Source organism: Mercenaria mercenaria, unplaced genomic scaffold, assembly GCF_021730395.1.
Source record: "Mercenaria mercenaria strain notata unplaced genomic scaffold, MADL_Memer_1 contig_4671, whole genome shotgun sequence".
In the NCBI taxonomy this organism is placed as follows: Eukaryota; Metazoa; Mollusca; class Bivalvia; order Venerida; family Veneridae; genus Mercenaria; species Mercenaria mercenaria.
Window position 1 is genome coordinate 1 of NW_026462917.1, and position 15,469 is coordinate 15,469.

At 34.0% G+C, this 15,469-nt stretch overlaps 1 protein-coding gene across 1 annotated transcript; it reads left to right on the plus strand.

Moving 5' to 3' along the window:
* The first annotated feature begins 2,103 nt into the window (after window positions 1–2,103).
* On the plus strand, window positions 2,104–15,221 carry LOC128554046 (multiple epidermal growth factor-like domains protein 10). The gene is made up of 7 exons (XM_053535258.1): window positions 2,104–2,315; window positions 7,920–8,123; window positions 8,521–8,658; window positions 10,781–10,912; window positions 13,503–13,659; window positions 14,007–14,095; window positions 14,877–15,221. Exons 1-7 carry the CDS (start codon window positions 2,114–2,116, stop codon window positions 14,930–14,932), a joined length of 978 nt encoding a protein of 325 aa, XP_053391233.1. The 5' UTR covers window positions 2,104–2,113; the 3' UTR covers window positions 14,933–15,221.
* Window positions 15,222–15,469: the final 248 nt, after the last annotated feature.

Sequence of the window (15,469 nt, forward strand, 5' to 3'; positions counted from 1 at the left end):
GATCTTTTTGCAAAAATCACATTTTGCTCTTAATATGCATTAAACATTGATATTGATAACACAGGTACTATACTGTCTATGCGCATTTAAATTTGATATTGAGCAAGTCTGTTTTAATGTATTCTCCATGACGAACAGCAATACCCATGCACTTAATCATTAAAAATGACACGGATAAAGCGGTAGGTTTGCACTCAGTACTTAATCATAATTCTAATTACTATGTTAAAATAGATGTCTTACTAGTTTTGTATTTTGTTTGAAAACATAATGGTTTTAATTTTCGAATTTAAAATAGACAGTTTTGTCTCTGCAGTGATACTTAATTTGTAAAAATCTATATTTGTTAATAAAAAATGTTTACAGCAGTGCCTTCATATACTGTATATTCTCGCAATAAACGTAACGTACTTAATCCAGTTACTATACTTTGTTCAAAGTTATACCATTTCACCGAAGACGTTTGTTTCTTGTGGTGAGTGGGTTATGTATAATTCTAACACGACAAGCGCATAACCTATAAACATATAGGAGAAATCGATCAACGGTTATTTTAGTGACGTCATCCTATATGTATAGAATGATCCAGTTGCGTAGCACGGGGTGTAGTTCATGTCGTAAAAAGTAGTTACCATTTCTTTTTTACAGTGTTGATACTAGTATGTCGTATTAGAATCGAAATAACAAGTTCCCAAGTGTGATTTATCGTAGAATAACGAATAAGTTTTTCGTTCTTTTGCGAAACAATATATCACTACGGCCTTAAACATGTTAAAGGAAACTCTCGTTATTCATGCACACTATTATACTTCTAGTCACTATTTTCAACATATTATTTACATTCTCTCTGACTATTAAATTAAAGTTCCACTTTAGATATAACATTACATATCCAAATTAGCATTTGTTTCCAGGGCTTTAATTCAAACAAAATATTATTTTTACGCGTGTTTACGAGGTCTTTGTGTATAAATGGACTACTTTAAATAGATTGTGATGTTCGACGGAGCTCTGACAGTTCTTCTCCATCCTTCGTTTTCTCACTGACACCTTATCTAAAATAGTATGAAGTATACGTACTAGATGCCTGTCAGTCTTACAGTCTTACAATTTAATAGGCAAAGCCTTCTAAACAAGACTTGACTTTTAAGAGAAAAGTTTGGAATCTTTGATGTCTTTGTGCTGTCCTTGTCCAGTGACAGAAACATGTTTAAAAATCCTTAAAGTGCAGGAATCTATTTATCACGACATTAAACGTCCATGCTTTTACACCCCAGAACTGAAAATGGCTACGGCGTTGTACTAGTTTATTTGGAGGAAACCTTTATAAAACAAGGCTAGATCTCGAACCGAGAGAGGCTTGTAGCGGATCTGAATCAAACCGATGCCTTTTCATTCCAAGCATGCCCTGTGTGCTCTTTTTATCGTCTCCTTCTAACTAGAAACAATTGGTTTCGTGCTTCGGCTGTGATTTCAACCCGGACCCTTGCGGCGACAGCGACTGGAGCTAAAATAACCATGTAGCTACCCATGCTACCCCTACCCGCACGCTTCCACAAACTAAAAAGGGTTGCGCATAGAATGGTTACATCAAAGCTGAATAATCCCACAACCTCTATTTACGTGACCATTTTTGGGGGATGGGATGCCATTGCGCAGTTGGTAGCGTCACCGTTACTTCAGTGCTTGCCACAAATAAGTAATAATATCATAAGTGTCATCTGTCTGACACACCCGCTTACATGAAAATATCTCAAGAATAATTCTCATTATTAGAGGAGCCGTACTTCTGTACGTATTGTTGTGTCCTTTGTCAAAGCAAATACATTATTTGACTTATCAACGAAACAAAATGTTTTGCGTTATCTCTATATTGCTCCAGTCATACAAAGGTTCTTGAAGTTGTCACGAGTATGTTGTTGTCGCAACAGATTTTCTAGACGGACAGACTAACGGGATGCAAACCAGTAGGGCTATACATTTACATCGGACAATAAGAATTAGAAATGTAAACAAAATTAATAAGTTAACATTTTTATACTGAATGAAATTTCATTTGTATTAGGTCATTATGTAATGCTGTTTGTTTATAGACAGGAACATCTTAAGAACTATGACAGAACTGGTCAATACGAGTATGTCATCGACGGTTCATAACTGGACATCAGATCATGCAATTGATGGTAATGTAGGCCCAGACCCTGACGTCTGCAACTGCTGTAGCGGCACACAAAACTCTCAAATATCATGGTGGATGGTAGATATGGGCAAACGGTTCCCAGTAAATCTCATTACAGTGTACAGCAGACGTAATGGTTTGTAAATTCATTTACATTATGGCAGGTAGAAGACAAACAGAAAGAAAGAATATTTTGTTGAAGTAAACTACACTTATCTTAACAGTATTCAGTAGTATTAATACCATATACACATTAAAAAATCATGTTATACCAAGAACAGTAAACACCAACACGTTTGAATGTAGCGCAAATAATTTCTATGGAAGATGTGTCTAATGCAAGAAATCAACACACACTTCTACATATCTATTAAGAGGAGATTAATCGGGGCATTTGCTCATCTCAGCACGAATTGCTATGGATGATCTATTGTGACATTCAGCGTTTATCGTACGTCCGTCTTTCGCTCCACACTTTTCTCAAAACAACATCCCCTCTTAAACCACTTTGTAGTTGATTAAACTTTGCCTGGTTGATCCTCTACCTCAATAGTCCAAGTAGCAGAAGGACAAGATTTAAAACTACTTTTCTCCACAGCCGTCAGGCTTAGTTACCGGGTGTGTAGCATTGAGAAGTGGCCGTCTTCAAGTTTGTTCAAATGACGTTCATGTGGTCAAAATTGACCCCGCCTTTAGGTTCACTTGTTGAAAATAGACTTATAAAACTATAGATATTAATCTTCTTGTTTAAGACTGCTAGACCAAGATCTTAGATACTTGTCATATAGCATCGTCAAGTGGTCCTCCAACAAATTAGTAGCATGCATTTCCACTACCGTCAATGAAACGAGCCTGCAACATATTCATTTTTGTCGTGTTGAGCAACCTTTGGAGTTTCCACTTTTTCTATCTTGTTCAATTATGTCTCTTGGGTCAAAATTGGCCCAGCTCTGCGTTCGTATGTTTAACATAGACTTGCAAATCAGGAATCAATTTAGAAAAGAAATGTTCATGTCGAAAAACCGTAATGTCATGATCGATATTCGATATTTGCCATGTAGCTTTGTATAGTAGTCCTCTACAGAGTGTGCCGTAAAACTGGACTCGCCTATGAAGTCACTTGTGTCGCTTAAACGTATTGCAAATACAACTTTGAAATTATTCTTGTCTAAAACCTCAAGGTATTGAACTTAGATAATTGGCATAAAGCATTGTGTAGAAGTCATCTACCAGGAAATTATGTACCAAAGTGGGTCAGGTGAGCGACTTAGTGCCGTCATGGCCCTCTTGTTAAGAATAATTTTCATTGAACCGAAACTTTAAATATTAAATAAGCACATTAGCAAATATGTTCTTGCTATTAAGAATCGCAAATCACCGTTCATAAGTAACAGCATGAAAAAATATGTACGTAATAATTGTACACATATCTTCAGAAAGCAAACTAATAAACAACAATTTAGATATATGTATATAGATACCAACTAATGGAGGCTGTAAGCATAACTTATTATCATAAAGAAGGAGAAGAGAATATGAACACAAATCATTATTACAGCCATCTCTATGATCTGCGATCATTTCTTCTGATAAGGTTCACTCGATTAAATAACGTATGTCCTTATTTCACGTACCGCCTGGGACAAAAGTCTGCAATCACTCGAGCGGTACCATAGTAAACGCTTAGTCTATAAATATACACGTTCAGCATATAAATATACACATAGAATGTGTATTTTACACGCTGACCGTGTAAAATAAACGCTAAGTGCATAAACTTACACGCTCAGGACGTAAATTTACACACTAGACGTTAAGTTATGTTAACCCGTTTCCAAAATTAGAACTTCAGCGAATGGAGTGTACAGTCACAAAACTGACCGCCTTTACCACAGACTATAGGTCGACCACGTTTTGTGAGCCGTGACTAATTTATGCAGGACAGTTGGTTCGCCAAAAGAAAGGGTACGAAGATATATGTAATACATTATACTATAGTAAAGTTGTATAAGTTAATGATGACTGTAAACGGATGCATAGTCCAAAGGATGTAACGTTGGCTCCACAAACATACTTTTCTAAGTTCGAGCCTTGGTAAGTTCACATTTTTATTTCTTTTAAACATTTGTTTCAATAAAAATTGCACGAGAAAATTGTGCAGTTCAATGACTGACACAGCTGAAAGGTCGTCAACAGCAAGTGAAGTTGAATACGTGACATGAATTAAATCGAAATAAAAGTAGCAAGATATATTAAAAATATAGAAAGAATGAAAAAAGGCCAAACATTATTATTAAAATATATAATATGGTTTTTAAAGGAGTCTTAAAAGATTCTTGACTACGATAAAATAAAAATAATGTATATTAGAGAAAAAATACAGGCGTGATCTGGGTTTGAACTCGCATCTCACGGTTTGTAATCATTACGCTTTACCAATTGCGCCAGCGATATAATCAAGTTCTTAGTTAACACAACATACATATAAACTTACTCTGTAGAGATGTTTCAGCCAGGCTTGGACCAAATATCAATATAACCCAATGGAAAAAAAGTATCATCCGTTACGGATCAAAACACAAGGTCGAACTATAGTATCGTATATTGTTTAATACAGTTTATCAAGTGTAATAAAGCTACATATTTTAGGCATAGGAAATAGAGATCAATATAATTGCACCTTTACTAATCCTACCAGGTGTTCTGTATTACAAAAGTGCTTCTATTGTGACATTTTGATACAAGCAAAACTGTATTATCTGCACTATTAGTTACTTACTGGTACTTCATTTTATTATTGGCTTGTTAAAAGTTAATTTTTTACCATGTGCAAGTTGACAGAATTATAGGAACCATGTTTTGAGGGGTAAATCAAACACAAATGAATAAATCCTTAATGTTATTGTTGTGCAACAAAAGTATGATATTGTGTCTAAAACAGTTTTCATTTTCCATTCAAGTGTGTAATTGCAAGGGAAGTAAACTAATAGATATCTCTGCTTATAAGTACTAGCCCAAAGCAAGAGCTGTCATTCTTTGTTGATCACAACATTAAATTAAAAATTAAAACTTCTGTTATTGATATTAACAAATCTGTCATAAACTTCACATTTGTGAAATTTTTGGTTATTTCAAGGACTTGGAAATCAATTTCTAGATTTTATTTAATGTATTACTATCATTGAAAATTTTAGGGTATATCTCTACATATTTATCTAAATTGATTGATGGCGTAGATAAATCCACGTTAATTTCCTGAATACAGCAGTAAGACATGTGACAAAGTGTGAAACGCTACAGTCCACTGGGATTGTATTATCTCTTTTATCCCGAGTGTCATTCAGAAAACGAAATTGTCAAAATAGCGCATAATATTCCGTCGACAGGTTAAAACTTCCATGTATAAAGTTTATACCTAGTTACAACGAGTGAAATAAAAAAATATATTCAATTGTATTAAGTGATAACTGGAAGCAGAAAATCTTTGCTTAAAAACAACAATGTCGACTTATATCTTAAATCAACACGAAAAAAATAGCGAACATAAATCACGTACAATAGTAGGAAAAATATTAATGTTGTATTTTGTTAAGGAATAAGGTATACTCTATAGCAGTATTTGCCTCCAGACATGGCACCGATGCTCGAGCCAGAACGACCTTTAGGTAGGATTGGGAATCAAGGTTGAAATATTTGAAACGTTTTTCCAGAGCATTAATTTGTAATAAGATATGTTTGTACATTTGCCATAATGTTTGATTTGAAATGACTATTAGCGATAAGAATGTATATTTATAGATCCAACTAAATACCTTAGCAAATCAAAACATGTAGTTTGAGCAAGCGATTCATAAATAACACCGCGGTAACCGTTAAAAGTACACGGTTAGTATGCAGTTGTATAATCTACCGACCGATATTCACGGTAAGTGTGTAAATGTACATGGTCAGCGTGCACATTGACTCGCTCAGTGTGCATATTTACAGAGTGTATTAAGGACTTTGACTTTTGACCCAAATGGTATGTCATACCCCCATATGATAGGTTGTTGTTGTTGTTGGGTATAACGTTCAACAGATACCCTTTAAGGTCATATTGAGACTTCAAACTTTTCGCGGCCTTGAGCTTTATTTTAGGCACGGGCCGGCACCTGGTTATAACCACCGACCTTCGCAAGTCAGCATTGGATGGCTTTCTAACATAAATGAATTGTACACCAACAGCGAGGGTTCGAACCAACAGTGATGAGATGCAATTGATTCTCGATGTTCCGTCGTTCCCAACCGACGCTTTATAAGGTCGAATTTCCTGTAGATTGCAAATCTAAATGAAATTAACTACATTTGGCATGACAAGCAATTTACTTTGTACAGAGAACACAACGATACAATAAGGTATTTTTAACAATATGCAGTGCATGTTACTGACTTTTTTTCTTAGATTTTGTTTGTTTCTGCGATACCAGATATGGATCGTGTTAATTAATATGTTTGATCATTCTTATCTTCCCTCACTTAAAATACATTACAAATAAAACGTTTTATATTTATGTTCATTAAAGAACCCGTATGCACAACACGTCTACGTAAACATTTGTTGACATTTACTAGTTAGAATTCTTGTGGCCTATATATTGACAAAGTAAGAGCTCCTATTAAAGTTCATGCATATGTAGGCTATGGATATTTAAAATGTGCACGTGAGAGTAACAAGCTCTCTGTTAACAGGTTAACATAGGTTTCTCCCTATATAAAAAATAGAAAACTTTGTTAAAATGTTATGTTATTGAGTCAGTATCAAATATGACTTTCTACTCAGCTTCGGAATCTGGTAAACTTAATTTAATATTAATGAAAACAACCACCTATTTATTACTTAAAGCATCTTTTCTTTGTTAAATAAAGCCTATTCTATAGAACAGAACCAACATATCGTATGAATGAAATGAAAGGGGAAAATTGCTAAAAAAACTATGTTTCGCCTTTCGGATAGTTACTTTCAAGTATGTTCTGTTTTGCTGTGAAAGAAAGCAATTGATATTATCAAACCATCGATAGGATACCAATATATGTCAAAATTAGGCACTTAAGTACAGGACGTCTTCTGTCGAAAGCATTTCTGTAATACATGTCTATTTATATAATGTAAGTCTGGCACTCAATGTTCGCGATCAAGCCATAGATTTATATAAGTGAACTCAACATACTTCATTTAATGCTCAAAATATGTCTGTTAAAAAATTAAAACCAGATGGCAACAGCGCTTGCGTGCTGAAACGAGTTTTTTAAAAAAAGTAACAAGATCATCCCAGAATGCGCCCATTTGTTACAATAAAATAGCTGTTTTTACTACTATTATATTAGAAGATGACCATGTTTGAAATTTACACTTGGAACACTATCGTACGAAATGATACGCATTCTTTATCGTACATGCACAGAATACCATAAATGAGACATGTAAACTGTGGAACATGGTTGAGCAAACAACTACACCTTGCTAATGTCCATGTCTATTTCCAATATGTTTATGTCATAATATAATGTCATTTCTCAAGGGATTTCAAATGACCTTTGTCCAAGGGCTGTCGTATTGGCCCATTTGCCGCACTTGTAGTGTGATGTAGATGTACCGAAAGACAATAAAACACATTTGAAATTACTAAATATACAGCTGATACGTAACTTATATTTAATGTGTGTTGTTTCTCATACAGTAATCGTCTCTTTCCTTACACAGAACAAACGTTTCAGCAACTGACAGATTTTCAACTTTACTTTGCCAACGGCACCATGGCATATTCATATGTTTTAATCGGAAACAATACTAGAAAGGTTTTAGGCAGCAAGCATGAACTAACATTTCCAAGTGTTGTAACGAGATACATCAAAATACAGAGGCCTGGCATATTGACATTGTGCGAAGTTCGTGTTTACAAAGGGGGTATTGTATATTCCATAGTTAAATCTTACTGCTACATATAATATAGCAAAAACATAATATCTAATTTCGAGAAATATTGCCATTGTTCTTGTGACAATAGTAGTGAAAATGTAATCACATTGAATTCATTGAATTTATTTTAACAAGGTAAATATGTTTTTTTTTTTCTTATTTATTTAGTTATTTTTTTTTGCAACAATTATAAAACAAAAACAGCCTTTATATCTTCTCGCGGAATATTAAAAAGATTTTCATTCAACATGAGACGGGGTTGAGTTGAACATAAAACTGATCTTTTGCGCATTTTACGAACAGACTTATTGAATTATTAACCCTGACACAATTATAGAAATAATAGATTGCCATATAGTGTATAAATTATTCACACGTTCTTCAGAATGTCCGGTTGGAACGTTCGGGGACGAATGCCTACAAAGATGTCACTGTGCAGATGAGCGAGCATGTGATGCAATAACAGGTCATTGCCAGTCACCTGCCTGCAAAACAGGATGGATTGGGATAGCATGCAACAAACGTGAGAAAAAAGAATTACGTAAAGTTTTGTACTTATATGTGCACTATCAAGTTATCAAAATTACTTCAGTAATAGATTATTTTTGAGTCGGCTAAAGGCTGAAAGCCTTTTGACGAGTCCTTGCTATTCAGCGATTCTCTAAATGGACCGAATAACACGTGAAGGGATGTAGTTCCATTAGATTTCTCAAACTTCAAACAGTTCACTGCATGAATGAAGTTAAATTGAGTCAATTCCCTTTGCTATGACCAATATACGATGTAATCTGTCATATTTATGTGCAATACTCGAATGTAATTCATTAAGCATAAATGTGCATTTTAAGAATTGCGCAGGCTTACAAAGCTTGGGTAACATCAAGCGAAAGACAAAAAATAGTTCCACAGGGCTCCAGATAAGATGCGTATTAGCGTAAATTACGTATAGAAATAATGTAAATACGCATGTCTAATAATTTCTAAGCGTATAAAAACGTATATAAAATTACAGAAACGCACACAATGCTTTTTTAAAAACAAAATCTGAATCGTCTGGATGCGTTAGGTAACATTGCCGATCAGCCTTAATTCTCCCACATTGAACGTAAACACGCATCGTATGATTTCTATAAATTTTGCGTGATTTGAATTTTGCAGTCAGTAAACGGATAAATTATCGGAAGAAGAAGCTCTTACTGGTTTGGTTAGTTACTACTGATATTAAAAATGATTTTAATTGTTATTTTTCGAGAAATAAACAAATCGGCGAAACATTAAATTGTACTTTCTTGTAGTCTTTGGAATCGAAAGTAGATCGTCTATGTTTGGCTGCTTTCACGAAACGAAACAACTTTTTTATGAAAAGATTTAAATAAGAGGTAATTTAACCGTAAACTTTAATGTCAGATACTGCCAATTGCTGCTAAATGTCTTCGTATCATCACAATTTGTAAAATATATTGTTGAAACTGGAGAAAAGTGTAATTGTATCCGGATATAATATTTTGGGTAAATATCGAGCTGTGTTATGAAATTTTAAGAAAAAAACTAAAAACAAACTGAAACTGGTAGACTATACTGTCAGTACATCAATCATTAGCCGACTCAGGCCCTTCAGGCCTTTGATTTGTATTTCGCTTACAAATGATGTTATTTACGGTCTGTATCATTTATTTCTAGCAGGAACATTTTTTGACAGACATATGGTTTAATTTCCTAGAAACACGTCAAAAATAAGATAACTGAAAACATCTCGTTTATGTAGCATACTAATAGAACGTAATTTAAATCAACAGAAAGGCTGTGACAAAATAAATGACAGTATTCTTTTCATTCGGACATCAAATATGTTTTTTTGCTTTTTTTATGTGTCAGCGGAAATTTGTTAAATATCGTGACAGTATCGTTGTGTATATTGTTTTATACATCTAAATGCCAAACTGGAACAAGAGCAAAATACGCCATACGCATTAAATTGATCTACCACATCATACGTGTTGTTTAACATAAAACTATATTGGCGTGTGTAACATTATAAGAACTCTCTAAAGTCTGAATGATTTGAATTTGCACGGAAAGTGCATTGTCTTAAAATCTTAATCATATATTAATTTCGAATGGATAAAGTAAATAAATATGCAAATACTCGAAGATATAAATTGTCAAGAACGTCATGTTCCCTCTAGCACTCTGTTGATAGAGTTCCTATTCATGTGCGAAAGGTTGTGGGGTCTATTCTTAGCAATGCCATACCAAACAATTAAAAAAGTACTAGGAGCTTCCTCGCTTGGAGCGCTGCATTGATATTATATTCTAGGTGTCAGTATAATGTGACTGTCACTGATCTATGTCGAGATATTCCAGTGAGCCAGCACTAAATCTGTGGACATTGTGCTTACTGCTTCAAGCAGACACCCGACGTTATATGACTGAAATACTGTTGAAAAACGGCGTTAAACCCAAAACAAAATCAAGCAGACACCGTCGTTTATATTACTTGAAAGGACGTTTAACCCGACTTTTTTCTTTTTGTTTGATGTATCGGTACATTTGATTTCTGTATACTAGTGCTTCTTTCGTATATGTTTAATTTTAGGTGTTATCAACTTTACATGTCGCAAATAAATGCAAATCTGATTTTCCAGAATGTCCACAAGATACCTTTGGAGATAAATGCACTGAAACGTGTTTTTGTGCGGAGGGTACATGTACCAATAATTACGGAATATGCCATGGTAAATGCCGATCCGGATACACTGGTTCACACTGTAATGAAGGTAGCGGTTTTATGTTGTTATCCCTTTTTTATATTTTTTCGTGGTAATCCAAAATTAATATAATCATTAAACTTTGTTATTGTTAGTTTTGGTAAAACGTAGTCCATTGAACGTTTGTTAATATCGTCTTCAAACTCTGAAAATATTCAATTTTGTGACCCGAACAATATTTGTGCATGTATGCTTACAAAATAAAACAAAAGGTAAGAGTAAATTTTCTTTAAGCATAGAATACAAACTGAGCCACACATTGCAATGTAGGTCCGCCATAAAAAGACACTGTAGTGGAAAGAAAAGACAAACGGGTTGCTTTAGATATCTACAAACAGGTATATTTGAATTAGATGGATGATATGAATGGGAAAGGGGTAAAGAAAGTGGTGTTAGAGGAATAAAGCAGGAAAATGCCCGGGAACGGCCGTGGGCTTAAACAACTGTTGACAGCTTAAATCAGTATATTGTTGGCACCTCACCTCGCTAACAGTAATAAACAGGAGAAGTAGTGTCAGGAAGGGGGAGGGGGTGTTAAAGAAAGTAACACCATCAACATACATGACAATATATATAACATATGATACGAAACGGGAAAACGTAGCTGTTGTTTGAAATAGTCGTCCTATAACTGTTCTTTAATTTGTTCCAGGGAAGATTTCAAACTATACAGAAGTATTTAATATGATATGAACATTTGTGAATAATCAAATGTATTATGTTGATACGTAGCTTCAACATTAATTTTGGTATGTACATTTTTGTATTCTCAACATGAAATGGACAATGTTCTTCTTTTGAGTTTTTAAAATGTGTTCCAATGTTCGACCAGATTATACGATAAAACGGTATGTGACTCAAATAGATTTATATTTTCATGATTTGTTGTCCATATTGTTGACTTGTGTGCCGATTTGTGCTTTTATCTAGATATTTGTGGTATTGTTTACAGGTTGAAATGTTTTAAATGGTTGATAATAGAAATTGGTTGTTCATTCGGAGCATTTTGCTTCTGTTAGTTTAGGAGATCTTTCAAATTTATGTGTTTGTTCTGCTGTTTGGTTATGAATTGTATTTAGTCCGAGTATTTTAATGAATTTTATTTTTGGAATGGGTCTTTATTTAAGGCGTGTGTTTGCCGAACATAAGTATTGAAAAAAAGCGATATTGTGCTCACCTCATATTCATATATGTGATATATCTTGTTGGAGATATGCAAACGCAAGATAAACAGTCTGTTATGTGCCTTTGGTTAAGGTATAAATAAATACCTACTTGCCAATGTTAAAGTATATCATAACGGTAAGTGAAAAAATAACATGCTAGTAGTCAAGAGTACATATTCTGCCATTTCCACTTTTATGCACGTTAAGCTTTTTAGTCTACCACGGCTGATAAAACAAGATAAAACGAAAACCTCTTTTAACCTTATGGCCCAGATTTTTTAAAATAACAATGTTACAAAATAAATTGGATACTTTTGTTTAAAAGTGTTAACAAAGTGAATAGATTGACAATTTTCATCCAAGTGGAACTTTTGTCCTTCTTCGTTTTCTTGTATAACAGGAAGAGAGACTGTAACCTACATGTTGTGATATCATTTGCAGTGACATCTTACTATCTGATCCAAAACTAATGGGTTTCGAGGATAGGTCTTTTCTTTTTGTGCTCTTCATCTTTTTTCTGTGTGTGTGTGTGTGTGTGTGTGTGTGTGCGTGTGCGTGTGCGTGTGTGTGTGTGCGTGTGTGTGTGTGTGTTGAGGGGGGAGGGCGGCATTTAGATTTACCCTTGTCATTTGGTCTAGTTTTCCATCCGTCCGTTTGTCCGTCCGTCCGAATTCCATATCCATATCTAAAAAACGTCTTTGGCATCATGGACTTGTTAAATGTGTTCAGTATGTGAAGTTGTGCTTCTGTTTTTATGTTTTTTTAGGAAAAAGGGGATTTTGCCCAGCCTGACAAGTGTTTTAATTGCAATTGACTGAATAAAAATATGGATAAAGGGCGTAAATGTTTGTGTTGCTTATGTCTCAAAAAGTATTTTACCTAGATTCATCAAACGTTAGAGGATTGTAATTCAGTATAAACAAATGTTTAATTAAAAGCATGTTGTGTATTTAAGACAGACAACCAGTCCAAATATTTCATTTCTCAACGCACGTGCAGTGATGGAAACTTTGACACATTCATGTGAAAAAAAATCAAAAGATATCACTTGTTTGGTAAAACATTTTTTTTGGCATAAAAGGTCCTATCTTAATAAAGTTTCGATTAAATTGATATCTCCAGAAATACTTTATTGATCTGATATATACATGTTTCACTTATGCATTTTACACGTGATCGAACTTTTATGTGATGACAGGTATGCTTTCCTACTGTATGTCTTTCAGTCCGTAATAATTCATTTACCTAGCATATATTCATGCAAATTCAAGGTTTTGACTTTAAACTTGACATAAAGGTATGTGATGATGAGATAATGTACAAAGCGCATGATTGAGATGAACGGTAATGAAAGAGTTCTAGTTTGCAAATACTAACAGATCACAAATTACGATTCGCAAGATCTTTTAGGAATATATGTATTTATTTTACAGTCGAAGTTATTAAAACTGAAAATAAGACAGACGTTCGCAGTAGCAGTGAGTATCGTTCTGCCCAAATAATTGGAGTAGCAGTTGGTGGTTCTACAGCAGTTTTGTTTGTGATTGTAGCAATAAGTTTCATCATATATAAATACAGAAAGAGAAACAGGTAACAGAAACCCAATCGGTCATATTTCATATGTAAGACATAAACTCAAACTTGAATTAATCATCCAGAATTCTGGGAAACATCCTCTGGCTGCAAAATGAAGTTGACTGTTTCCACAAATAAGGGCAAAATTCACTTTAGGAAGTTAGCTCTTTGCTTCTAAGGGACCGCTTAATATAACTGGAAGTAATTGCCGTTCTACTTTACAGACAGGCGTAGTTTTATACTGACACATACGTGCAACAGTCTTGACAAAATAATGAATTAAACTTTTACTGGCTTTTAGCATATCATAGATTTTTGAATAGTTTTGATGAATCAGATTTACAAATACTTTGATTTTACAGTACAAGTGATAGCAAACATGATTACGCAACACCAGACATCACTCATGCACAGGTGGAAACAGAATATGACACATTAGACAACTTGAATGGTATGTGCACACTTTTAAAATCTCATAAAACCACTGAACCATTAATTATAGGTTATTTGATTTGTATCAAGGATATGCATCACTTCTTTCGCGGAGAATTTTGCGCGATTTAAGGAGCAAAGTATGATTCCAATACACAACGAGTGCATAGTTTTTGATACAAAGCTAATAATTACATGTATCTATAATATTCTAAATTAAACGTTTAAAATACATAAATCTACATTGACTGAATGAATTTGAAAAGCAATAATACTTTTCTTTGAGGCAGAAAACATTAAAACGACATGAGAAATAACGTCATACATCTGATATGAAATGTATACGTCAGAAATGATTTTAAATTTTAAATGAATAGACTTTATCAAAATAGGTACGGAATAATACGTCTTGAATATCTACATATGGAAACTCTGCATGTTAAAAATGGTTTATTATACTTGAGTGAAAGTTCAACCGTTTAGTATGTGCTTGTCGTTGTCAGAAAAACAGTATTATCTGAAATTTCAAAAGAAAAGTGGTACAAGGAAAAATGTTGCGCTTTGTTTGTTAGGTTTAACGTCACACCGACACAATTAAAGGCTATATGGCGACTTACCGTCTTTTGCCTGGGGTAATGTGACTCTAGGTGCCCGCTCATGCCTGAAGCAATGCTCAGATAGAACCACCGACCTTCAAAGTCATGTGACGTCAGTGATCTCAACCACTCGTCCCATGGAGGTCTCGGGTATATTATATGTAAAGCTATTTCCAAAATCATTGTATGCTTTTTTATTTTCAGACAATCAAGGCCAAGGCAACAACAGTTACGAAAATGAGAGAGTCAGTGCCTTTTGACATTCTACATTTGTTTTATTTCTATTGAACAAAAGATTGCATGTTACGCAAACTGGTAACACCACTAAGCTAATGAGAGTATCACATTAAAAATTGAATTATTTTGATGATCTGCACCATTACAATTTACTTCAGAATAAAGAAGCGACAGTTTTCTGGCTTGAATAAAACTATTTAATAAAGAAACTGGGCTAAGATGAGGACAAACTGATATTTAAATATCATGGATTCTTTCATGAATGGTACTATGGGTACATCAAATACAACTTCCACAAATTCATACATATGTAATTCTTTATCAATAAAAATTAAGCAAACATTATAAGAAAGTGAAGGAAGTTCAAATCCTATTCAACTGTTTATGCAAACATATTTTTTATTTGAGAAATACTAAGAGCTAAATTGATATTTGGTATGAAGATATGTTGTACTAACTGATTATGTATGGTTCTACGTCATTGAAATGCACTTGTGCACTGAAAATGAAAAATGTATGTAGTATAAACGTTTATATGAACAAAAAGACGGAAATGAATA